At 38.2% G+C, this 26,610-nt stretch overlaps 1 protein-coding gene and 1 long non-coding RNA gene across 5 annotated transcripts in view; one reads left to right on the top strand and one right to left on the bottom strand.

The window, feature by feature from the left end:
• The first annotated feature begins 280 nt into the window (after window positions 1-280).
• On the top strand, window positions 281-26,610 carry srms (src-related kinase lacking C-terminal regulatory tyrosine and N-terminal myristylation sites). Of its 4 annotated transcripts, none has more exons than XM_044351236.1 (8): window positions 281-1,246; window positions 5,910-6,031; window positions 11,030-11,196; window positions 18,282-18,429; window positions 20,383-20,541; window positions 22,409-22,590; window positions 24,236-24,392; window positions 25,960-26,610. In XM_044351236.1, the coding sequence occupies exons 1-8, from the start codon at window positions 867-869 to the stop codon at window positions 26,157-26,159; spliced, it is 1,515 nt and encodes a 504-aa protein (XP_044207171.1). In that variant the 5' UTR covers window positions 281-866; the 3' UTR covers window positions 26,160-26,610. The 4 variants fall into 4 exon arrangements, with proteins under 4 accessions (XP_044207171.1, XP_044207172.1, XP_044207174.1 ...); XM_044351237.1 differs by having other exon boundaries at window positions 22,409-22,615; window positions 24,221-24,392; window positions 25,960-26,046; XM_044351239.1 differs by lacking the exons at window positions 24,236-24,392; window positions 25,960-26,610 and adding an exon at window positions 25,817-25,879 and having other exon boundaries at window positions 22,409-22,615.
• Window positions 20,467-26,610, bottom strand: part of LOC122982165 — a 67,077-nt gene continuing 60,933 nt past the window's right edge. The window contains exons 4-6 of the long non-coding RNA XR_006403408.1: window positions 25,817-25,877; window positions 22,483-22,617; window positions 20,467-20,552 (exon numbers count right to left, since the gene is read on the bottom strand). This is a non-coding gene — a long non-coding RNA (uncharacterized LOC122982165). The remainder of the gene's footprint in view (window positions 20,553-22,482; window positions 22,618-25,816; window positions 25,878-26,610) is intronic.

Below are 26,610 nucleotides of genomic sequence, written 5' to 3'. Positions count from 1 at the left end.
GTATTGGGGCAAATAAAATCTGAATGTGGGCGAGTAGATTTTCTTGCAAGTGGGTCACTTTGAATAATTGACTTCCATTCATTGTGGTCAGCCTAACCAAAAACCCGAACCCTAAACCCGAACCAGGACCTCAGAACTGACGTCGGTGTTTTTACCGGAAAAGGTCCCCGAGAGGTAACACAACCGCACACATTTTCTCTCTCTCTCTCTCTCTCTCTCTCTCTCTCTCTCTCTCTCTCTCTCTCTCTCTCTCTCTCTCTCTCTGTCATATACACACCCATCAGGATCCTCCTCCCCCTCAGCTCGCAGGTGTTTCAGCAGCAGGAGGTGATCGGAGCGCCAAACCCAAACTTTTTACGCACCGTGCTGCTGTTGCTGTCGCTTCACCTTTCCTTCTTCTTCGGCGGTTTTTTTTTACACCTGAACATCAACAGCTGCAGCATTTTTTTTCTCGTTCACACCAGATTACAATGGATTAACATTTTTTTTCCGGGAAGCATGCTTACATTCTCGGTTCGTCCGGGGTCGCGACGCCGAGTGTTTGCAGGGAACAGATCCGACTTGGATGGCGTCCATTCCCGTTTCCGCATTCCCGCGGCCGCCGTGCGCACTGCAGGCGCGGAGCTCAAATCCATGATCTCAACAGAAAAAACCGGTTCCTCCGGCTAATCTACCCAACTATTGCTGGCGGTGCATTATGTTTCCAGCCCGTGGAAGAGAGCTACACCGGAGGACTGAACAGCAGGTGACTGTAGGCTGTAAAAGGTTGTTGTCAGCGGATTGATTAACCCTGAAGCGCGTCGTATCGATCGGTGTTATAATAAAGCCTGGAATAAACCCGCCGCCGCGCTCCTTCATGTCCCGGGATGGAGAGTTGCTGTCGCTCCTGTATGCCGTGTTTAAACCGGCTCTGGAACTGGGTATGGCCGGAGTTCCGCTACCCAAACGTCCCCAACCACAACCATGTCATCGCCAACCCGGCGGCGCAGTCCGCAGAGATCCGCACCGTGTCGGGCGACATCCGCGTCCCTTCGCCCAAGAAGCGACCGGTGCAGCTGTACGCGGCGCTCTTCGACTTCGAGGCCCGCAGCGACGACGAGCTGACGGTCAAGGAGGGGGACAAGCTGTCGGTGATCGAGAAGCGAGGGGAGTACGTGCTGGCCAAGAAGCTGACCGGGTCTCTGGAGTCCGGATTGATCCCGGCGAACTACGTGGCTCTGCTGCAGGACGAGTTCGCCAAACACAAGTGAGTGTTGGAACAAAAGAAACACATCATCTGATCTTAGTGATTGTCTAAATGTCATCTGATCCTTCACTCCCAGGTTGTGTTTAATGGTGCTGATGTGGGAGCTGCTCTTTAATCTGCTGTTTCACCTGCTGCTGCATCAAAAAAACATCAAATAAATCCTCCAAATATAAAGAAATTACAGCACAGACACAGACTGATGTGTGAATTATGGACAGGAAGTTCAACTGGATATGAAAATAATAATAAATCCAGTTTCTTTGTTAGATTTATAAGGGAGATTGATCCAGGAAATGCAGTGAAAGGACACTGAGACATCCTGGAAATAAAAGCTGATAACTGACCGAGCTTTGACCTGCTGTGTTGATTTCATCACAGTTTCATTCTCAGCTGGTTAAAAACTGACTAGATTACAAAAGTCTTACAGGACAAATGATGTCAGATGACCTCAAGTGACACATCTGGGCTTTGAATGTCCTTCCTAAGAAAATTTCTCTCATAAATCCTGAAATAATCGGTCTATTAATCGATTAGCCCATTGACAGGAAACTAATAGTGAAACCTTTTTCATTTAACTTACATATATAATTTACGATTCCAGTTCTCCACTGTGCAGAATTTGCACATTTTTGAGTTGTATACAAGAGCAGAAATGATTAGTTGAACATGAATAAGCAGCGTTGATAGTCGATTAATCGTTGAAGTAACATTTAAATTAATATTTCATTAATCCCAGCTTCTGACATGTGAATAATTTCTGGTTTTCTGTGATACTGAACTGAATATCTTCGGGTTTTGGACTGTTGGTCGGACTCTGGAGACGTGTAATTGGCATTTTTGTTGACATTTTAAAGATCAAACTTGATTTAATTGAGAAAATAACTGGTATTGAATAATTGGTAAATAATTAGTTGCAGTTAGGGCTGCAACTAATGATCATTATTGATTAATCTGCTGATTATTTTTCCTCATCAGTGTTGCAGAGCCCTAGTAGACGTCTTCAGATGTCTCGTTGTGTTCGACCAACAGTTCAAAAACCAGAAACATTCAGTTTATTGTCATGTGTGACAAAGAAAAGCATCAAATCCTCACATTTGAGAAGCTAACACCAGCAAATGTGACATTTTTTACTTAAAAACACGTCTAAAACAATTATTCAATTATTTAAATTGTTGCATTAGTTTGAAATTTTAAAGATGTTAATTTTAGGAACCTTTAACAGATGTATTTCAGCTCTAATTATAAATATAAAAAGTAGAAACTGACATCTATTTCTAGCTTCCTTTACAGCCTTTAGGAGCTCGAGATGTTCAGCAGTCAAAGCAAAGTTTAACACAAATCTTTGGAGGTGAAACAGAGAAACAGTTTCTGCTGCCGTCGAGACAGACTGGAGCTAAATGTAGCCGAGCGGCTGCATTCGTTCACCGCCCAGCAGCTGCAGGGCCTCCATTATTCATTCAGCCTGCAGGGAATCATCATGTTTCAGCTGAGCTCTCACTCCAAAGCTGACTTCACTGTCTGCTGACACCGACTCCGCACGTCCCACGGTCCTCGAACACACCACGAGAACTGAAGATACAGATCAGTGGAGGATGTTTGTCTCTGATTCACAGAAAAGTCCTTTATATTCAGTCATTTTAGTCATTTTTTATAAAAGGAAAAATACAAAAAAATGTGGTTGCAGCTTCTCAAATGTGATGATTTTAAACTTTTGTGCAGCAGCAATCTGAATCTTTTGGTTTTGGATTGTTTATCAGACAAAACAAGACAATTAAAGGCACCAAATCGGGCTCTAAGACATTATAACGGATATTTTTCAGACAAGTTAATTCATTGAGAAAATAGTCCACAGATTTATTAATAATGAAAATAATAGTTGCAGCCCTGAAGATTTTTAGAGTGTTATATTGTGTTTTTAGAGTAAAAATGGTTAAAATCAAGGCACATTTGTGCTATTTTTATAACAACCTGAAAGATAAAACCAACAGTTTTCTTAAAATAATCCTATTGTTTGTCTCAGTTTGTACTTTCTGCTCTTGATGATCTCCTGTCGCACCATTAAAACACACCTGAAGGCAGCTGTCAGAGAACTTCCTACTATTTTAAGATCTTTTAAAGGGAAAGTGAAAGTATGTTCTGGTGTTTGTCTGACCTTGTTTGTACAGGAAGGATCAGACGTGTTGGATTAGACAGACAGATACATGATTGATTGATTTGACATTAATGAAGGTAGATGAGAGATATTAAGCAGTGCTGACATACAGTTACAATTATCAAGGATGCAAAACACACAAAAACTAAAAGCTTGTTTCTATTTGTGGTCTTTGTTTGACAAAGAACAAAACAGGTTAAAAACCTGCTGCTTTGAGAGTCCAGGAGAACTTCAGTGATGTATAAAAATCAATAATTAACCATGAAGCTCATTAATCTGAGAGCAATAACATTATCTTGTTGCATAATTACAGGCAGACTGTAGCAGTCTGTGTGTTTTATACAGTACAGACAGTGAAGAATAAACTGGGAGAATGTATATTTTCATATTACAGTAAATAGACAAAAACACATTTATGACAAACAAGGACACAGTTTGTTTAATAGTGTAGTTTCATAGTTTTCCTTTAATGTTAATGTGTTGCTCAAAAAATCAGGATTAATTGTAGATTGAATAATCTGACTGGCTAATAATCTGCAGATGAATAAACAGAAAAGTTTTATCTGATGTCATCACGGGCTCCAGGAAATTATAATGAGCATTTCTGACTATTTTCTGACATTTTGTAAAACGACAATATTAGTTGAGAAAATCATCAACAGATTAATCGTTAATGGATCCAAAAATGTATCCAAATTTATAACATTTTAATATTTTTTTTCTTTTTTATCTAAACTATATTCAAACAGTTTGTCTACAGTGTAATGTTTATATTATCCTAAAGTTTTTTGGTCATTTTACAAACAAAATGCCAAAAATTATCTGGTCCCAGCATCTCAAATGTTAAGATTTCACTGTAAATGATATTAAGATGTTATTTTAAGAATGTCTTAGTTGTATAAATAAATGGAAAATTAATCATTAATGGAAATAATCTTCCCAAATTGTTCTACAGTGTAATATTCCCATAGAAGATTATAGTATTAGTAATGAGTTTATAGTGACTGTATCCATATTTTCTTTATTTTTTATCTAAACTGATAATATATATATATATATATATATATATATATATATATATATATATATATATACACACACTGTATAACTACAGTTTCTCTACAGTGAGTCTTTGAGTTTTTCCTCCTTCGGCGTCTCGTCGTTCTTGAGTCACTGCTTGTTAGTTTCAGTGAAACCTGAGCAGACCCGCCCTCTCTGATAATGTAGAGTAAATACAGGTCAGCAAACAGGCAGGACCGAACTTACTGCAACTCTTAAACACTTCACCAAACTGTCTCAAGACTTTAATTTATATTCAGGATAAATTCAACAAAAAAATAATTCACTTCTGTGTGATTCTGTTCTGTTCTGAGTTTAGTGACTAAAATAGAAGCTAATAGTCAGTAAAAGATTCAGAGAAGATGAAACTTTACAGCAGGAAACTTCAGGAGCTTTCTGAGTCAATATTTCATATTAAAACACTCAAAGCTGTAATTAATGATTATTCTTTATTAATCAATTAACCATTTGGTTCATAAATATGTCAGAAAATAGTCAAAAATGTCCGTTACAGTTTCCTGAAGTAAAGGTGAATCTTTAAATTGATTGTTTTGTTTCACCAAAACCTAAAATACATTCACTATCGATTAATCTGACGATTATTTTAATTGATTGGTTGTTTGGTCTATAAAATGTCAGAAAATAGTAAAAAATGTTCATCACTGTTTCTTAAAGTTCTGAGGAGCTGCAATCAGAGAATTTACATTTTCTTTCTTAAAAACTGACTCAAAATGATTAATTGATTATAAAAATAGCTGACTATTAATTTTCTGTCTACTCGACTAATCGGTGAACAGTTGAAGTTTTACAGTTTACAATCACAAAAGTCAAAGTTAAGCTGCAAATCTTCACAGTCAAGACGCTGGAAATGTTATTAAAATAGTTGCAGATTATTTGTCTGTCGATCAACCAATTGATTAATCGACTGATCGTTGCAGCTCTAAAAACATTCTCACAGGGTAAAATAACACAATAAACATATTTGGAAAATTTGTTTTGGACTTTGATGTTAAAATGATGCAGCTGTAGTTTTAACTCCACCCTCACAAAACACTCGACAACAAAAAAAAAAACAACAAAAAACTGTAAATTGTGTTTTTATATGTATTTATTTTAGAGGTGAAACAATAAATCGATCAACATTAGATGTATTTAAGTGTATTTATGGCTCGAATCATAAGAGGTTCAAAGTTTAAAACTGTCTTTATAACATTTTCCTTCTTTACTGTGTAACCGTCAGCTTGCGATGTGCAGAACGTTGTTATCTACGTCATGTGATCTGTGTTTTGCTTCTGTGTGTGCAGGCTTCTGCATGTCTGCTCTCACATGTTTCTTCTTCCTGTCGTCTTGTGTTTCATTCCTTCACATTCTGTCTGATCATCCATTCATTCATCCCGCCGTGTGTCCGTGTGTGTGTGTCCCCGTGGGTGTGTGCGTCTCTTCTCTGTGCAGGTGGTACTATGGGAACATAAACCGTGTGAAAGCTGAGAAGCTGCTGCTTGCTTCCCAAAACAAAGATGGCTCCTTCCTGGTTCGCATCAGCGAGAGTCACAGTGACGAGTACACCATCTCCGGTAAGCACCGACGCCACCCGTTCACCCTCGACAGTGACCTCTGACCCCTTGTTTCCTCCCTCATTTCTTTCTTTTTTCCGCTCATCGCAGCGTCTTTCTCTCCGTCTTTACTGTGGAGAGAAACCTCCAGTAGATTCCCGCTGTAGCTCGTATCGTTTCTTTCTCTTTCACCCACTCACACACGCAGCGATGGCGGCGGGCTGGCCTGACTGTCGGGAGCAATTTAGGGTTCGGTTTCAGTGTTTTGCCCGAGGACACTTACAGGATGTTGACAGGAGGAGTGTCGTAAACAAGTTGTAAAAATAGATTCTCATACTCTACATGTAAGGTTTGCAAACTTCTCTTATTTAAAGAGGACGTATCCTGCACATTTCCAGCTCTATATTTTCATTCTGGGGTTCTGCTGGAATAACTTTGTATGATTTAGAGCTCAAAAAACTCCTTATTTATCTTCTACTGGCCCTTTATGCAGCGCCTCAGTTCAGCCTCTGTCTGAAACGGGCTGTTTTAGCTCCTGTCTCTTTAAGGCCCGCCCCCTGATGAGCCCACTCTGTTCTGATTGGTCAGCTGTTGGAAGCTGCTCCTCGGCAGCTCGACATCAGACATTAATCACAAAATATTAACTTCTCAAATACATCCGTACATGTTCGAACCGGAATTCGATCCGACCAGTGCGAATAAACCATCATAAACTAATCGTTCAGGGCAGGTTGACGCCCTGAGTTTTGACTTGCAGGGAGTATTTCTACATACTTTAACCTAAAGTTTTGGAACTTTGACCGTGTTTAACAAAGATATTGCACATCATAACAGTATATAAATGACAGAACACCAGAAAAAGCATAATATGTCCCTTTCAACAATGAAGGATATTATAGAAACTCTATGGTGGCCCCTGAGGACAAAATACATACAAAAGTAAAAACACAAACATTAAGAGAAATGCAACTATGTGTGGAATAAAAATGACAATATCTCTGGTTCTGCTGCATTGTTTTGTTTCCATCATGTTACGTTACATGAATGCAATGTTAAATTTGTATGTTTTTCAGTAATTACCGCATTTCCTTAAAGTGGCAAAACTCAATACTCCAGATGAATCATAATGTTGCTCCGTAACTGCTGGATGTGGAAATTAAAACACAGATTAGGAAACATTTGACAGCAAGTTCAGAACATCAAGAAACAAAACTGTTCAGAACAAAATGTCTTCAACACAAAAGACACTAAAACCTCGTAAACAAAGACAGAATGTTCTAATATCTGAGTCACACGTCCAGACTGTCAACACCCAAATAAACCTTGTTCATTTTTAAACTTTAATAACGAGCGAGCGACGTGTTTGTCAGTCGTCATCGACGCCTTCGTTCTGTTTCTGTCTTCTGTGTTTTTCTTTCTGTTGTGAATTTAGTGAACGTTTGTTTGGTGTTTTTTCTTTTTCTAAACGCTCCCGATGTGTTGTCAGAGTGATGAAGATGTTCTCTCCATTCGCTCGTGTTTTCTTTAAGTTGCAGAGGGAATCCTTCTTCACCTCCTCCTCCTCCTCCCCCTCATCTCTCCTGTCCTCCATCCGTCTCCATCACCTCCTCCTCCTCCACCCCCCTCCACACACACACCAACCTTTCAAGGTCTGCAGCCGCTGTCAACCTTAATCTCCCTCTCTTCGATTTTTCTCTCTCTCCTCTCGTCTTTGCCGTGAGGTGACACATCGTGCCCTCAGGCAGCCATGTTGGAAGTCCGCAGTCCACGACAACAACAACAACAACAGCTGCTGATAACGTTCTTAAGATGATACGACTCAGTGTCGAATAGAAAAAAAGTCAATTACTGTCAAGATTTTTTTTTTTTTGATTTGGAGCTGATTGACTCATCATCTCACTGTACAGTCAAGTATTTCCAGATTTGCTGGTTAGATACAGTTAAAGATTATTGATTTAACCTCATACCAGTACAGGGAGGAACACACCGTCATCTGTTTACTTTATTGAAATGTTTTTACTGCAGTTAAATGGTGACTGACATGAGAGTAATGGAGCCAGAAAGCCTCTTTGTGACGTGTATGTAAGAGAAACAGAGAGAGATAAAACTAGTTGTTGGTGCTGATGTTTATTTATGTTTGTTCGTTGATCTTTATTCATGAAATTGACCTTGTGAGTGAAGAGTTTATATTAAAGCTTTCACAGATATCAAGAGATTTACACATTTATTCAGTCTAATCTAATCCAACACAACATCTCTGCCAAATATTCTGCTCTTATGAAGCTTAAACAGCTTTTAGTTTGTGTTGACATTGTCAGAGAGGTGATAATTCTACTTTGTGTTTATTATTGAGGTCGTAGTGAGTGTTGCTGCTGTACTGGAGGACATTATATTATTTTTTATGTGGGATATGATTAAGAAGCAAATCACATTCTTCCACCAGAATTCCCTCCGTCTTTTAGAGCGACTCTTTGTCCTTTTGGATATTAATCCATGAAATATTGAGTTTGTTTGACGGCTGCAGGCAGAAAGAGACGAGACGGGAGACAAAGGAGGCCGTGATAAAGGTCCTGACTGTGTTTATATCAGAGATATTGATGTATGTTAGTTGAGTCGGTTACCAGGACGCCTGACTGGACGTCTGATGATCTGGACACACAGTCGCTGTCCTGTTACCTCATAATTAATATTATATATAGTAGCCAAATCCTAACTGAGGACGGATTCATCGATGAGTCGTTTGGTCCATGAAAATGTCAGAAAATGGTCCCAAAAACCCAAGACGACGTCCTCAAATGTCTCGTTTTTGTCCACAACTTAAAGATATTCACTTTACTGTCACAGAAGACTAAAGAAACCAGAAAATATTCACATTTGAGAAGCTGGAATCAGAGAATTTTTCTCAAAAAAATGACTCAAAATGATTAATCGATTATCAAAATATGTCGATTAATTAAATATTTGGCAACTAACCAATTAATCAACAAACCGTTGCAACACAGCAGCACACCTCAAATTTCAAATTCAAATAAGCTTTATTGACACGACAGATCAGAAACCTACATCGCCAAAGCAGCACAGAAAATTATAAACATTAACAGATGATTAATAATCATACAATAATATAATAAAATGAATTTTTACAGATGTAATCACACAGAAACATTTACTACAGAGCTCATTTCTCTCAGGTTATGACGAGATTTAATATATTTTCTTTTCTCCCCACATAGACAGTTTCTGAAGAGGATAAATTCAGGATATATATATGATTTATTAACCTATCAGTGTTAATAATATCTAGAAATGACATTTCTCTTACATCCATAAACGAGCCCGCCGGCTGAAGCTAATTAGTCAGTGAACAGTTTCAGATTTATGACTCTTCTCAGGCTCTGATTCAGCGTGTTGGGAACAGGACTGATAAGTGTTCTTGTAGTAACCTACATTTTGGGAGCTGGTTGTTCTTATCAGCCGACGCTCCCACACTCTCTAATGGACTCTCCGTGATATCAGCTGGAAGATATGTGTGATTAGTGACTTTAAAGCTTCTGTTATCGCTCTCCTCGAGTCCCCTGCAGCCTTTCTTCTTCTTTCTTCTGTCCCTCATGACTTTATCCTTTTTTCTTTTCTTTTCTTTTTCGTCCTCTGGCTTCAACCATCTTCTGCTTCTGCATGTTTTCCTCCATCGACCTCCTTCCTCTACCTATCTGTCCTCCCCCCCAACCTCCCTCCTCTTCTTCAAGGTCCTTTATGTCCCGGGGGGAAAATACTGCAGTTAAAGACATTCAGTTTCCCTGAGCTGGTCCTCTTTAAATACGCATCGTCAGTACTACTGTGTGTATACATGCCTGCATTAACGGCACAATTACACACATTTCTGCCTGATTTACTGCATCTCTCTGTCCTTCTTACAACCATATCAACACACATTATGATGTTCTTGGAGCGTAATAATATATTGTGTCTGTTTATTGCTATGAGGGCTACATTCCTGTTAGTATCTAGTAGTGTATTTGGATGTTGCAGCCTGGTTGTAACGTACATCCTGAATGGATTAAAGCATCTTTCGAGTTATTCCGATGGTCTAAAAAGTCAAAATCCTGACCGACACTTCCTGTGTAGCTGCTGTTCCGCTAGTTTATGTGGAAAAAATTGGAAAATCTATCTTGGAAGTTGAACTTGGCGGTGCGATATCAGGCTGTAAACACTCGTTAGCTCGTCGCCGTGACGATGAGCAGACGAAGGAATGACTTCTTGAAAATCTTAGAGGATTCACATCCTTCCTGTGAATCATCATCATCATCCTCCTTTCAGATCCTTTGCCTTCAGGGATCTGGTTCAGAGTCCCAAAGCGAGTGCAAAGAAAAAACCATTCATCCCACATGTCACACATCAGTTAAACTGGTTATAAATGGATAAACCAGTTAATGTTTTAAATCCCATGTACCTGGCACTTCTTAAATTGGTCTTTCAAATCATTTTTAGCAACATATTTCTTGCTTTTTTATGAAGTCTAATAGTCAGTCTAGTTGAGTTACACACTTTATTAGTTGCATGCAGGGAAAGTTTTGCCAGAAAATTTACAACAGTTGTTCGTTTTTAGCTCCAAAGATGAGAACCATCGGCCTTGTAGCAAAAACAAAACACAGCAGTCAAAATCTCCAGAACAAGTGCTGTTACAAGCAGTTTTATTGTGTCATAAAATGAATAAAAAATGATCCGCTGGTCCGACTAAAGCAGAGCCTGAAGGAGGAAGAGAAGATGTCAGAGGAAGCAGCGACAGTAACGGTAACAAGGGCAGATGATAAAAGACACGAGAATCATTTCCAGTCTCGTTTGATGGTGAAATAATCAGATTTTGATTGTAAAAGAACTCAATAAACGAAGACCAGATGGTTTTATTTCTGCCTACGGGGAATAATTAAGTGTTAAGTGAGTGTGTGTGTGTGTGACTGTTTGTGCATTTAAACATATGACCATGATAATAACTCTCCTCTCTCCTCCTCTCTCTTACAGCTCGCAGCGAGGCGAAGGTGTACCACTTCAGGATCCAGCGCTCCACCATCGGCGCGTACTTCGTCTCAGATAAGATCTCCTTCGCCACGCTTGGAGAGCTGATCTCTTACTACCAGAAGAACCCTCGCAGCCTGGGAGTGCTGCTGGAGGAGCCCTGCGCACAGCAGGTAGGACTCAGACACACCGAAACAAACGTTTTCTACTTCTATTCTTGTGAAGGACTCTCACCGACGTACTATTTATTAACGGTGGATCAAATGTCTGCGTGTGATATGGAGGGTTCAGACTCTGCAGTTCCCCTGAGCTTTACAGATTTTTAGTAGTTTGATTGTCTTTCAGCTCATTGTTTTGGTTTTATGGCCTCCTTCACAGTTTTGGTTCATACATCAACCCTGTTTTTAGCCGCAGCAGGTGGCTGTTTTCAGGAACAAATGCCTAAAAAAAAAAAAATCCACTGTATAAAACCTGCTCAGCATCAAACAGCAGACACACACAGTTAGTGAGTAGCTGGTGAACATAGTGGAGCATTTAGGAGCCAAGAAAAATTTCCCCTTAGGGATGATAAAATGAAGAGCCAGATACTTTCCTCAGGAGTTGGTGGAGAGCAAAACAGACCTGAAAGAGAAAGAACAGGATTTAAATATAGACTCAAACCTGCAGTGCAGAACTTTTACATATAAATGAACGTTTGTTACATTAAAGCCGTCGCTAAACGAGTTCACACATCACCGCCAGATAAATCTCTCTGTATTTAACAGTATGCAGAGTTTTTAATCTGTGCAGTGCTGGTCGGATAAATTCGTACTGAGCATGCTCACTAGAAACTTCTGCCGGCTGAGCGCTAACTTGCAGTTAGCTCTCTGCTAACTTGAATGGGGATAAAACCATTTAATTGGTCTCTTCTAGACTTTCCTAATGTTATTGTACTGAATTGATCAAATTCTTATAGTGAAACAAGTCATTTCGTGGGGGTTGTGTGACGCTAAAAACAATTTATCCACCGTTTTACAGCCACAACATTAGTGGCGGAGTAGCCTACAGCGTAGCGTATGACGTAAGCACGCGTCGACAGTGTCTTTGTATTTACTCACACTGCCAGAAGGGGGAGACAAAAGTCCTGCACTCCAGCTTTAAAGTCGTCTGGTGGCCAGAAACACAACTCGAAATGAATGTTGGTACATGTCTGCGTTAATAAGGCACCGTTTGCTAACACACTCACTATAACAACTTAATACGTTGATAATATGTCAGTGTTGCATTTACAACTTGTTCCACTGCCCCCAAGTGGCCAAAAAATTCATAAATTGATTAATTAATGCACTTTTAAACTAAATCTGATTCTTAGCTTTAATGAAGACCACCTTCCAAAAATGTCCTCACAAAGATAGAAGTACAAGAGCAAACATAGCAGAATATACACACACTCCATGTTTATGTACAATGTATGTAAATATAGTATATGTACATGTATTAATATATACTACATATAGTTATGATGTGAGTGTTTTGATTAGTTAAAGTCTGACATAGTTTATCACGTCTGTGTTGTCAGTAGTGCAAAACACACCTGAACTAACATTTGTAGAACATTTATAAACATTAAATTATATGTTAAGACTTTATTGATCAGAAAATAAGAAATTAAATGTTACAGCAGCACATCGAACCCTATTATGGAAAACTAAATACATGCAAAAGCTATTTGTACCAAGTGTGCAGTTCCAGTTCTCCAAAGCAAAGTGACGTATATGAAATTATAGTATGATGTGAATATAATTATAATATTTATAGAAAACTTTCAAAGCAATAAAAGCACAAAGTGTTTTCCAAAGTTATGAAATTCACAGAACATAAACAGTATTAAGAACAAATACAAGAACTTAAGATGTAAGTATATCAGACAATAATTAAAAACTGTAAAAAACCCATAGAAAATTAATAAATATAATAAATATATTATGCTGCATTTTACCAACAGTTCTGTATTTACCCCAGTAACAATCACAGAAGCTGAAATGATAGAAAAGACACAACATTCATGTAAACAATAATATATTTCAGATATCTCTTTACAGAACAGTTTCCATTAAACTATGATTATATTACTCATATTAGGACACTTCAGAGTTAATTCATGCAAAAGAAAACTCGTCTGTTGTTTTGTTGTGTTTAATTTGGCTCTTTAAAGTGTGTTTTGGTTAATTGTCTGTTTACACATGAGTTACCTTCTTCAGTCTCGTTTTAATTAATTTCCCGACTGATCAGGACAGTAAAATATGGATCCTGCGTCTGTGTTTATGCATCTCTCCTCACGTGACGTCTCTCCAGCCAATCACGCTCGCTGTGATGATGAAAGTGACTCACGAGCACGGCCGTCGTTCTACCGCGAGAGATAGTTTACTGCTGCATCCATGTAGAAATAAAAGTAAAGAAAATGAGTTATTTATGAATGAATGAATTAATTAATTAATTTATTGAACAGCGATGCTTTTGTTTTCAGTGTTTAGACATTTTTATTTGAGTGAATCCTGAAAGACTTAAGTTACCTCCTTTCACACATCATATAATTACATCAGCAATTTTTTTTTAAACAGTGGTTGGATTTATAGCAGGTGTCAAAAAGTCGTTCATCTCAAAAAATACATGTTTTCTGAAATTACACATTTACACCTATTTGTTCTCTTGGTTGAGACTCACGTATGATAATTTTCCTCTAAATAGGATAATTTTAAGCCTCCTGTATGACGTGTATGTATCTGTAGCCTCTCTCAGCTGAGGGTGACACACACACACACACACACACACAGAGTCGTCTTAACCTTAACATAACCCTAAACTAACCTTAACTTTAAACCAAGTCTTCACCCTAAAATTAAAGGGGACGTATTATGCTTCTCCTTATTTTCAGACATGTATATTAATATATAACGTCACAATGTCGGATGTTTATGTTAAAAGTGGCCGACGTGTCAAATAACGAGGTAAACGTATGTAGCAGTAATCACTGTGAGCAGAAAGCAGCAGCTCTGCTCTGAACGTTCGGTTTCCAACACTTTTTTCTACTTTCAGCCCGAGCTGACGTCAGTTTGTGACGGATTTCTTTATATGGATATCTACTACGTGCACAGCGAGCGAATTTGCTGCTCCGCTCCGAGAGTAGTTACGCCATGACGCTGTTACACAACACAGCAAAGTAAAATAAGTAGTTTACCTGTTTTGAGGTGTGCTGGTTGTCTTCAGCTCTTCATCAAACATCATCATCACTGTGGCTGTTTCTGCTCGTACTCTTCCTCCCTGCGTTATTTCTAACTTATCCACTGAACAAATATCTCCAAATGTTGTTGTTTCGACCGGTTTTTAGCACCGCTAGCGAAGCTTTGCTAAGTCAGTGAAGAACACGTCTTACTTCCTGTAAATTCTTCACAATAAAAGTCTCCCATTAGTTGCACATTTAAAAGCTTTTAATTTGAAGCAATAAAGCAGGAAATGTTTGGTTTGCAATGACGGTAAAGTTGCGCAACTCTGATACGTAAAGCTGGCCAATCAGAACAGAGTGGGCTCATCGGGAGGCGGGCCCTAAAGAGACAGGAGCTAAAACGGAGTGTTAAAGAAACTGTGTATATTGAGGGGCTGCATAAAAGATAAGAGTTTTTTTGAACTTTGAATCATGCAGAACTACTCTTGTGGAGTCCAAAAATAAGGAGACTTGCTTTTTGAACAGATTAAGTAGATCCAAAAGTCTGAGGCCACTTTCGGATGTTGTTTGATCAGATTTGATTGACATGCTGGCAACAAACAACCCGCCCACTCAAAACCAGCGAGAACAGCTCAGATTAAAAAAATACAGAAATCTCTGATGTGAAATAATCAAAACTGTGAAACTTTGACAGATGTTGAGTCAGACGGTGGTTGTTTACAGAATTAGGCTTCGTGTCTCTGCACACTGTCGATGAGTGAAGTTGTTCCAGATTCTCAGCTTGATTTTTGGCAAACTGGTGTTAAACTTAATAGGATCTGAACTTCAGCTGGTTCACATTTTGTAGTATTTCTCAATGAAAAGCAGCCAGTAATGACTCATAAGTCTCCAGCTAACAGTTACCACTGATGTTAATACATTTCAAGGCAACAAAAGCACCAGTTTTTAATCCAGAATATTCTAGTATCTATTGTCTCCGCAGTAGGAAAATGAAACAAAGTGCGACAAAGCTCCTTAATTGATCTTTCTATTGTTGCACTGCAGCAGGAATTTAATGAATGCTGTCCTGTGCTTTACAGGAATAAATGAATACTAAAGAGGCAAACATATTTGGAGTGTAATTAATCAGAGAATAAAATATTTGGAACAGTTTTAGAATAAGATAACGCGGCGGTGCTGTAATTACACGCGCTATCTCTGCACTGCAGCTTAAATTAAACCCCCGGCGAGCTGTATCCTTTATTCATGGCTCATCGTTTGCAGCCCGGCGGGAGACAACAGAGCAGAGGAGCTTTCTCACTATCTGGAGACTCTCTGCAAAATCAGAAACCACAAGCACTCTTTGCTTTTTTTTTTTTTTTTTTTCGGATAACTGCAATTAAACATGCAGAATAATGCTGAAGGTTAATGGAATATGACAAAATATTTACATATATTAAAAAAAAAAAAAAAACAAGCATCAAGTTGCAGCTTTTTTTTCCCAAATGGATGAAAAGTATTTTAGGATAGAAATCAGCATTCAGTGATTCCTCCCTCTTCTCTCTCTTCCCTTCCAGCGGAGGCTGTGAGTCTGAGGCCGCGGACACACTGAGGCAGAAACAAACACACACACACACACACACACACACGTTGACCTAGGTCACTTGTGGGGACATTACATAGACTTACATTCATTTCTTGGAGACTTACCATAACATTAACCTTCACTACTGACCCAAAAATCAGCTTTTTTCCAATTGGAGATGCGACTTTTGTCCTCAACTAGACAAGTTGTCCCCAATTAACTGGTGTTTAGTCTGAAATTTGTCCCTGAAAGTAGCCTGTGACAGACACAAACAAACAAACACACACTGACCTAGGTCACTTGTGGGGACATTACATAGACTTACATTCATTTCCTGGAGACTTACCTTAACCACTGACCCAAAAATCAGCAGTTTTCCAATTGGAGACACGACTTTTGTCATCAGTTAATTGGTGTTTAGTCTGAAATTTGTCCCTGAAAGTAGCCTGTGACAGAAACACACACACCAAACATAAACATACAAACATGAGAAGCTAACAGGCTGTAAATCAGAACATAGACGGAAAATTTACAGAACATTTTTACTTTTTTTATATTTTCATTTGAAATCTTTTTTTTTTACTTCATTTCATTGTATGATTTTTTTAAACTTAAGTTATTTTATTAACATTGATTTTTAATAACATTGTTATAAACAGTAAATATCAGAATCAATTTATTAATTGTAAAAGTATTGAATATCTATTCCATTTGCATTTCATGACTCTGCTGCAGTGCACAGATCTGCAGTGACTTTGTCGTCTTAGTCGTCATGCCGACACACTGCTGGTGTTTTGAACGCAACACGGTTCATATTCAAACCATCTGTGCGCAGCTGGAAGTAAATTTTGGGGTTTTTTGATTTACTGTTGATGCTCTAAAACAAAATCATCAAGCAAAACAACACTGTACAGCTGTACAGCTCCGAGGCCAAAATGTTTTTCTTTTTTAAATGAATTCCTGAATATCATATTTATGATTGAGCATCTCTCATCATCTCACTATTTTCATCATTTATATGTTGCTTAGCAACGGCTCTCTGGCAGCTTCTCTGGACCGAACCACAGTCTGCTGATCACTGAGGCCTCAAACACCAGAATAAATCTGCTTTTAGAAAATGAAACTCTCAGTCATTTAGATCCTATTTAATGTTCCACCAGTTAAATGTTTTACCAGTAAAAGGGTCGCTAATTATGCTTTCAATCACTTTTTATCGACTTGGCTCAACTTCTCGTTTCTGGCAGTCATGCAGCCGAGAGAGATGGTCGATAAAAACTGATGGTTTGTGGCCTCGTTTGTATCAGGAGGATATAAATATGTCGAGCTTTTTTGTTACTAAAAGCGGATTTATGCTGCTGTTTAAACGCCTCGTTACTTCTCCAGCAGACAGTGTTCAATCTCAAGTGGATTCGTCAAAATTAAAGCAATTTGTAAGAATTTGGGATCAGCAAAATAGTGTTTCTGTGCTTTAAGTTACCATCTTTTAAAAAGAGCCGTGAGTCGTTTTATAAGAAATAAAACTTGATAATGTCCTTGTGATGAGAAAACAACAAAGTTTATAATTATTTTCATAGTGTTTTCAGTGTAAAATGTGTTGAAATGTAGCGAGAGGCTAAAACTGAATGTCATTCATTTTGATTTAAATGTCTAAAGCAACAATGCTGATGGTTTGTGAATGATGAATAATTATTTAATTTATTAATCATGTTTTTTTTTTTTAACCAAATCATTTCACTGTTTTATTTCATTTCATGTTCATCGAAGCACTTTGATCATTAGAATAAAATGTTTTGTAGCAGCTGATTGTTAACGACAATAAATTTGTCATAAAATTTCTGAATCTGTGTGACGTTTGTTGAGCTTCAGTGTTCATTCATTCATTCATTCATTCATTCATCTTTCCTCACCTCACACGATGCAGCCGATCTGTCGATATGTCATCAAAAGGGAAATCAGTACGACGTGCATCAAACCTGGACAAAAAAAACAACTTTAAGAACGTGTGAAAGTAAAAAGAATATTTAAATTTGACAAGTTTTAGGCTGTTAAATCAGACTTTTTTTCCTCTTGTTTCCTGTTAATTAGCATGTTCTATAAGTAGTTATATATAGAAAGTCAGACAATCAAAATCCACAATCAAAAACGTTCTTCATTTTAATTGAAAACACATTTTTTAAGCACTGTGAAACTTTGTTCTGTCTGAACTGGTGTCCAGTTAGCATCCAAGCTTCACCCAGCAGGAGCACAATATTTCTAAAATCATGCAGGAATCATGACATAGCAGCTTTGTGTCTGTGTTTGTGTCTCAGCATCATGAATTGTGAGTGTGGAGTTATTGTAAAACTGATGAATAAAAGATCCTTCAGTGTTTGAAGATGTTTAAACTAAGCTGCACATTTAAGTTTGTATCTGCAGCGTTTCTTGTCCACTTGTTCTAAACTGTTGTGAGAGTTTTGAAGCTGGTCTGGACTCACCCTGTGGTCTTTGTGCAGCGGGAGTTGTTCGACATGGAGCCGTGGGAGAGACCGCGAGAGGAGTTCAGGCTCCACAAGAAACTGGGAGAAGGACACTTCGGAGAGGTGTGGGAGGCTCTGTGGACCACGGAGAACACGAAAGTGGCCATAAAGACGCTCAAACAAGGTACAGATGCAGGCAGATACTGTGAAGTGTGTAAATTATATGATTTTTGAGATAATCTGTGGAGCTTAAAGTATCCTGTAGATGACATGTTGAATGCATTTCCCTCCTTATTAATCATTTGCAGATTATTTGAAAGTTGTGTAACCAGCATTGTTAACATCCATCTAGTCAGCTCACAGTCATCTTCTTCTTCCCTGTATTGTGTTGCAACATGACCGTCACCTGTCAAATTGTGTCACCAAGAACACACACATGCTCCGTAGCACTACTAGTGGTCAGAAACTCCCCAGGATGCCTTTTAATTAGAGCAGTGAAAACAGGTCAAATATCAAACATCAAATATGAAACCAGGATGTCCAAAAAATCTCATCAGATGTCACAGCACAGTTTAAGTTTTAACCAAGCAGGATTTCACAACCGAGTAAAGTTATCATGGCCGACACTTGCCAAGTTAACACGATATGGGATATTAAAGCCCCTGGAAAGGCAAATCCATGATTGGCTATTAATTATGTAATTTGGGATCTAATGTGCATGTAGTAAACATCTAAAAAGTATGAGAACAGCCTTTGACATAGTCTATGTAATTCTTTAGAAAGTTTCTCTCCCTTCTCTTGTTACTGGGTTGCAGTTAGGCGGGGCTAAGCTAGGGAATTATTACGTAATAAATACCTGCCCAATCATATTTAGGAGAAGGATGATTGACATCGCTATCCAGCCAAGCTGACTTCACAACACTTACTCTGGTCTCCCGCATGAGAAAACAATGCAGTGCACTTTTTTTTGCTTTTAGCTAGAATGAGAATTCAAATTAGCCTGATATGGTTTGAAAGTTACTGTGTTAAGCTAACTAGCAGACTTGGTTACACCATCCAAATCTGTATTAATCACTGAGTGGATAAGAAGCTAAAAAGTGTAGCATAGCAATGCTAATGCTAACAGTTTCATGTAAGTGAATGAAAAATGCTAAAACACTTAGCTTCATAGTCTGGGAGGTATAGTTCAATAAAAACAGATATGTGCGGTTTACTCTAGTCTGCTAGTTAGCCGATTAGTCAAGATAACTGGTAAACCACTGGGGTAATTGATAATAAGCTCAAAAGTTTTGAATAGAAAAGCTAATGCTAACCGTTTCATGTAAGTGAATGGAAGATGCTAAAACGATTAGCGCCATACTCCGGGAGTTATAGTTAAATAAAAACAGTTTCACACATTTCAAGCCACATTTCCAGAGGCTTTAAGTAACTTACCTGGACTGTGATGCTGATGCAGTTTGTTACCAACAACACCTGTTTGTTCATGTAGGAAAGATGGAGGGAAACACAGTTTAATGGACAAAACCATAACGAGAAGGATGGAGAGCAGTGATGAGTTAAATATTTCAGTAACAGAGATATAGAGGGATGAATTAAGTCACTCATTTTGAATGTGCAGAGAAAGATATTTAAAGTGTAAAAGGTTTAAACAGTGTAGCAGGAATTAATGGAGGTTAGACGGAGGTGAGAGATTTCATAAGGAGATGACGGAGAGAGGAATGAAAAGAGTGAGAGGATGGTGGGTAAAAATTTTAGAGACGTGTGGGAAGTTGTATGAAGAAGAGAAAATGAACGGGTGGTTTTAAACAAGGCTACGATTATTTTCTTAATTAATGGTTTTGTCTATAAAATTTCAGAAAATAACTTCTTCAAATGTCTTGTTTTATCTAATCAACAGTCCAAAATCCAAAAAATATTCAGTGTACTATCCTGTATGACACAGAAAGGTTTCATATCCTCACATTTGAGAAGCTGCAACCAGAAAATATTTGGCATTTTTTGCTTTAAAAATCACTAAAATGATTATCTGATTATTAAAATAGTCGCTCTGATAAAAAGAAAGCAGCATAAATAACAGTGAAAAGCAGGAAAAAACAAAGGAATTCACCGAGGTTTATGTGTCTCTTCCTCCTTCCAGAGGACACGAAGCAGGACGAGTTCGTGAAGGAGGTTCAGGCGTTGAAGAGCCTCCATCACCCCAAACTGATCCAGCTGTTGGCGATGTGCTCCAGAGGAGAGCCGGTCTACATCGTGACCGAACTCATGAGCAAAGGAAGCCTCAAGTCCTACCTGGCCTGTGAGTGCTGACTGACACACACACACGAACACACACGAACACACACACACACACACACACTCAACGATGCATGAGTTGCTCATAAAACGCCTCACGTACATACATGTCATTCCTTGTGCAACAGTCGTCTGGTGTTAACTCACTTCCTTATCAACAATCAGTGTTTTGATTGGTTTACTTCCTGTTTCTGAAAGAGGGGACTCCGCTGTTGCTTTAATATGCAAAGAGGTTTAGAACAGGAAGTTAATTTATTCTTTTTTTGTGTGTGTTTAAGAATTTCAGCCCTTACCTCAGGGTTTTTTTTTTTTTTTTTTTTTTTTTGGAAAGCGCCTCTGAAACAGTATTTAGGCCGAGTGACGTTAAATCTGTCCTCTTAAATCCAAAGCAAATGGAATTATAATCTACGTTCTGGCAGCAGCAGCAGAGAAATATTGTTCTGACGTTTTACAAAAGACTTTAATCACAGGGGAGTATTAGCGAGTGAGTGTGAAGGGTTTGATTTAGATATTTCACATACCGGTAGACGCTCTATATATGTGTGTGTGTGTGTGTGTGCGTGTGCATGTCATTACTGTGTACATATCTGCCTTCTGCATAGAATAGAAGCTTCACGGTTGGAAGAAATACGACTTCCTCCAGAATATGTTCCATGTTCTACACGTTTCATTAAACGTGCAGACTGTCGTAATCGTATCACCTCTCAACCTCTGCCATCGTTATCCGCTGTGTGTAAATATAAATGAATAAAAGCAGGACAGGTTTTATTATAACTAACATCCTTAGCAACCAGTTTAATGCTGCAGGAATGTCGTGTGTTCCTCGGATATCGTTCCTTTACAGCGTGATAACTGTTCATCTGCCTGGCAATAATCATTCAGCTTTATGACTCGTTTATTATTAACTCCTAAAACTTGACCTGCAGTAGAATAAGAGGAAGAAACGCTGCTGCTCATTCAACAAAGAGTTTCTGGGAATAAAGGGCCACTCCCAATATCTGATAACGAGTTTGAATGCACTTTTTTTTTTTAGTCGCTTTGAACAAGAGCGTAATGTAATGCAAAAATAATGCACATGAAAGTGACATTAGTCGACTGATAATTGGCAACTATTTTGATACCGTGCTATCATATTTTATTCTGTCATGCCTGAATGAAGCCGTAACAGAAAGATGAAGCCAATAATGTTACATATCCCATGTACAGTACCGGTCAAAAGTTTGGACACACCTTCCCATTCACTTGAATGGTAAGGTGTGTATGAAAAGGGTTTATAAAAGGATACAGTTGGTTCACGATCTTTCCTCGTTTTGTGTAAAAACGCATTTAAAAGTTGATGTGAAGCTTATATGAGGCTTCAGCAGTCTGAGTTAGTCATATCAAGTGGATATCTGACACATTTACAGTCTTTTTAGCATCAAATTCCCTCTTTGTGTTTCCCTGTAAAGCTGCAGGTGGAAGTATAGTAACAAAAAGAGGGACTTTGGCACTAAAAAGACTGTAACGTTGAAAGATATCTACTTTATTTGACTCATTTGGACGATGAAGCTTCATATTAGCTTCAGATAAACTTTTAAATACATCACTCCCATTGTGAGTGCATTATGAAGGGATCTTCTAATGGTCAGTATGAACAGAAGGAATGATTACAGCAAGAAAAACAACTTAACTATTGTTTTCAGACAGAATTGAAACACTGTGAACTCGCCCTTTAAAACTCAAAAAGGTGGAATTACTGTTACTTTTAAAAACACTGATGCATTTGAGAAGTTTACCTTATTTTTGTTGAATCACATGATCTGCCTGGAAGACAAATCTATGCTGTTCACCTGCTCAGCTGACTGTATCTGTGTGTGTGTGTGTGTGTGTAGCTGCTGAAGGCCAGGTGCTGACGTCAGCTCATCTGATCTACATGGGCAGTCAGATCGCGGAGGGCATGGCCTACCTGGAGGACAGAAACATCGTCCACAGAGACCTGGCAGCCAGGAACATCCTGGTGGGAGATGATCTGGTCTGCAAGGTGGCCGACTTCGGATTGGCTCGTATTATTAAGGTTAGGATGGTGTGTGTGTGTGTGTGTCTATGTGAGAGAGAGAAAAAGAGAGAGAGAGGTGGATTATATTTGTTGTTTCATCTGTCAAGACCCATTTTCTTATTTTAGAATAACACTAATTCTTTATCCGTGTTCTTTTTTTTTTTAAATATTTATGATGTGCTCTCTTGCTCCGATGGAAGCTCATGAATACTTAATGCATCACTTCTCCCTCTTTCTGCTGCTCCCGATGTAATGTTAAAAATAACTGATGCAGCACTCATTTGTGCATAACCTACTTATGTTTGTGTGTAATATAATAACAATAACACAATATTTTATTCATACAGATCCTCCAAAACTTTACATGAGCTAAAGAAGAGGCAGCTCAAAGGTTCTGTGTGGAATACTTACAGTAAACATTAATACATCATTAGCACGTTGCTTGTGAGACAATAATATTTACAGTAAATAAATCAGAACGCCTTGAAAATACATCATGTAGTAAAAAGCAGGAACATGTAGCGTCTGAATACTCACCACAGTTCAGTTTTTATCCATCATGTCTCTGTTTAAAGCTGAAAGCTGTAACCTCTTGGGGGTTTTTTTTTTGTAAATAATATTTTTATGATGCTTTTAAATACAAACAGACAAATCCAACAATACACAGTGGCCACAAGAACTAAAGAGACAAAGTAGTCGCTGTCCTTTTAGTAGGACTCAAACCAGTTTAGTTCTGTGCCAGAAATTGTTTACACACAACAATGACATGATATCACAAGTGTGTTGGATGTCTTTTTGAACATTTCAAGTTACCTAACATGTTGAAAGTTTTTAGTTGGAAACATAGACTGTAAAAAAATATCGACGTCACCCGTTGGTTTGCGAACTGCCGTTTTGAAGCCTCGAGTTTAGCGATTCGACTGTCGCCATCTTTGATTTTTGGTGCATGGAGGTGGACCATTAAAACTTAATGGAAAAACTGAACATTCCACTCCTTTTTAAGGTGTTTTAGTTCAACGCTGAACGAGACTTTTTTTAGGTGACAAAATGTTAAAATTAACTTTCATGAACTGAAAACACTGAAATAGCAGCAGCTACGCCTTTACCCTGTGAATCAGGGGTTACACCATGGTTACATTACATAATCAACATTGTTTCCGTGGTAGCGACTTATGAATCACAATACAAGGTAGCCACACCTTAAAGCATATCCTGCTTTATCATCTATTTTACTCTAAATGGGACCATAATTGACAAAATGAACATCATGCTGTATTAAAGAAGACTTGATACCAGCATTTGAGACCATAAACTCATTAGGAAAGTGTTTACTGAGGTAATAAATCAAGTGAGAATTAGGGTCATTTTCGCATAGTCTTCCATACAATCGGACTTTTGTTTGCAGCCAGTGGAGTCGCCCCCTGCTGGCCGTTAGAGAGGATGCAGGTTTAAGGTACTTCTAGTGTACTTTTTGAAAGCAAATGGAGCAAATAGAGGCAGTGGATTTGGGTTAAATAAGAGGAAACACTGTCTGGAGTTTATGGGAAACGTATTCTTAAATTTGAGAGTCACAAAATGTGACATTGTGCACCTTTTTAAAACTAAAATGCGTGTAATTCTCAGTGTGTTAACCCTTCGCCTCCACCGCCTTGTGTTTCTCCAGGACAGTGTGTATACGGCCAGTCGAAGCACAAAGATCCCGGTGCGTTGGACGGCTCCCGAGGCGGCGATCTACCAGCGGTTTTCTGTAAAATCAGACGTTTGGTCATTCGGGGTGCTGCTGTACGAGATGATGTCACGTGGCAAAATGCCTTATGAAGGTATAATGTTGAACCGCTGCCCCTTTGTAGCAGGTTGATTCATGTATGTTAACCTATGTACAGTATTTAACAAGCTGGGAACTATTTGTAGTATGCACAACGCTCCCAGTTATGTAACAGACTGGTGGGTGTAAAGTTACAACTTAAATGTTGGGTGTGGAAATAATTCTACTGTTTCTATTGTGTAGGTAACTGTCAGTTTAGTACCAGCTATGTATCACTATACTGTTATGAAGTTCTACTGCAGTATTATGCTATTAATATAGTGGAATAATGTAATTAAAGAGCAGTTTTAATCATCTATATCTGTTATTATATCAAACATTAAGTCTTATGATAGTTCTTTTGTATGTTTGTTAGAGATAAGGCAATATTCTGTATTTTATTTATTGTTAACAAATTCCAGTACAGCAGGAATGAGCTAGAACTGGCGCCACAGACAAGATGTTTAAGTTGAAGGGGAACATATTGTTGCTTTGAAAGACTTAAATCTTTAAAAAAAATAGGTCACAAATCTCTAGTTTTGTTTTTTAAATAAGCTAAATTATTTCCTAAAACAGCTGGGCACTGCAGTAATGTAAAGTAGCAACAAACATTAGGAGGAAATGGAGCATTTGTTTGGGACTATTTTCATTGGCGGATTAATACATTTGGTGCTCAGGAAGTACAATGGAGCTCTATGGCACAGAAACTTATCCTCTGATGTTTATTTAATATTAATATCAATTCATCTTTTTCTTCCAATCTATTAGTGCTGCAACTAACGGTTATTTTCATCATTGATTAATCTGTCGATTATTTTCTTAATTAATGGATTAGTTGTTTGGTCTATAAAATGTCAGAAAATGATGAAACGTGTGAAACACTGTTTCCCAAAGTCTTGTTTTGTCCCCAACAACAGTCCACAACTCAAAGATATTCAGTTTACAGTCATATAAACCAGAAAATATTCACATTTGAGAAGCTGGAATCAGAGAATTTGGACATTTGTTTCTTAAAAAATGACTCCAATTGATTAATTGATTGTCTCTCTTTTATATTTTTGTTATTTTATCTCATATTTTATCTATACTTTCTTTATTTTAGTGCAATATGAATATAAAGTTGAAAAACTGAACTGAACCTGTTCCTTATATACTATATAGTATGGTTGAATTTGCTCCATTGTCGTCCAAAAACTATTAAACTATTTACTATATAATTATGACCCATTTTATAAATAAATGTCTTTAATGGGAACCAGTGGGTTCAGGGCCACAGACAGGGGAGGGAAATCAGAATGTATTGATAAACTGATTAATACATTGTTGGTTTTAGTCTTTTCATAGGATTAGTTGACAATGAGAAAAAGATATAACACTAATATTATGTTCTTTTAAGACTTAATATCTTCACTCATGTTGCCAGAGTCATGTTGACTTTACCTTTCAAAGTTGAGGTGTTGCAGCAATTCTTGATGTTATCATAGTTGAGGATGCCAGACATCTACAAAAGAAAACAAGTTAAAAATGATTAATCTTTTCTTCCTCCCCTCCTCATGACATGCTTTTGTATCGCTCTTCTTTAGGAAAAAGCAATAAGGAAGTGTTGGATCTGCTGTCATCTGGGTTTCGACTGCCCTGTCCGACCCGCTGTCCTCCTAATATTTACCGCATCATGATGGACTGCTGGGCCGCCGAGCCCTCCAAGAGACCCTCCTTCCACGCCCTGCACAGCCAGCTGGACACAATATACGCCAGGATATATTTCAAGACCATAGAGGTATAGAAAGAGGGATGCGAGGAGGAAGAGGACTCTAATCATCACAGCAGGATGGACTCCAGTGAGCTGAAGAAAAGGGTGAAAGAGAAACACTTTGATCAACTTGTTTTCACCAGCCGGCTTCACAGGAAATAAAGGAGGGTGAGAAACGGCAAGGAAATAGTTCTCCTCTCCTGTGCAACTCACTTCAACAACAGGGTACATGTACTTTTAAAACACCAAGGTGAGAAAGAACAGAGAGAGGAAACACATGAGGACAAACAGGAGTGAAAAATGTGGAATACTCCCATTTCTTAGGCTAAGAGAAACGAGGGCGGACTAATGAATGAGGACTGAAAATAACCTGGGAAAGGTGTGTAAATACACTCCTACCTAAAATAAACCCTCAGCACATTCACAGCACCGACCGATTTTTAATTTTATACCCTTTTGTGTTTTATAAATAATATTTTATTAC

Source organism: Thunnus albacares, chromosome 5 (genome assembly GCF_914725855.1).
Source record: "Thunnus albacares chromosome 5, fThuAlb1.1, whole genome shotgun sequence".
NCBI classification, from domain to species: domain Eukaryota; kingdom Metazoa; phylum Chordata; class Actinopteri; order Scombriformes; family Scombridae; genus Thunnus; species Thunnus albacares.
Note: the sequence above shows the minus strand (reverse complement) of the source record. Positions and strands in the feature narration are given on the sequence as shown.

Bases quoted from the DNA above. Each gene is read 5' to 3' on its own strand.
- srms (XM_044351236.1), top strand. From the start codon at position 867: ATGGAGAGTTGCTGTCGCTCCTGTATGCCGTGTTTAAACCGGCTCTGG. The intron at 1,247-5,909 runs GTGAGTGTTGGA...TTCTCTGTGCAG, and splicing joins GACGAGTTCGCCAAACACAA to GTGGTACTATGGGAACATAA. The intron at 22,591-24,235 runs GTTAGGATGGTG...GTGTTTCTCCAG, and splicing joins GATTGGCTCGTATTATTAAG to GACAGTGTGTATACGGCCAG.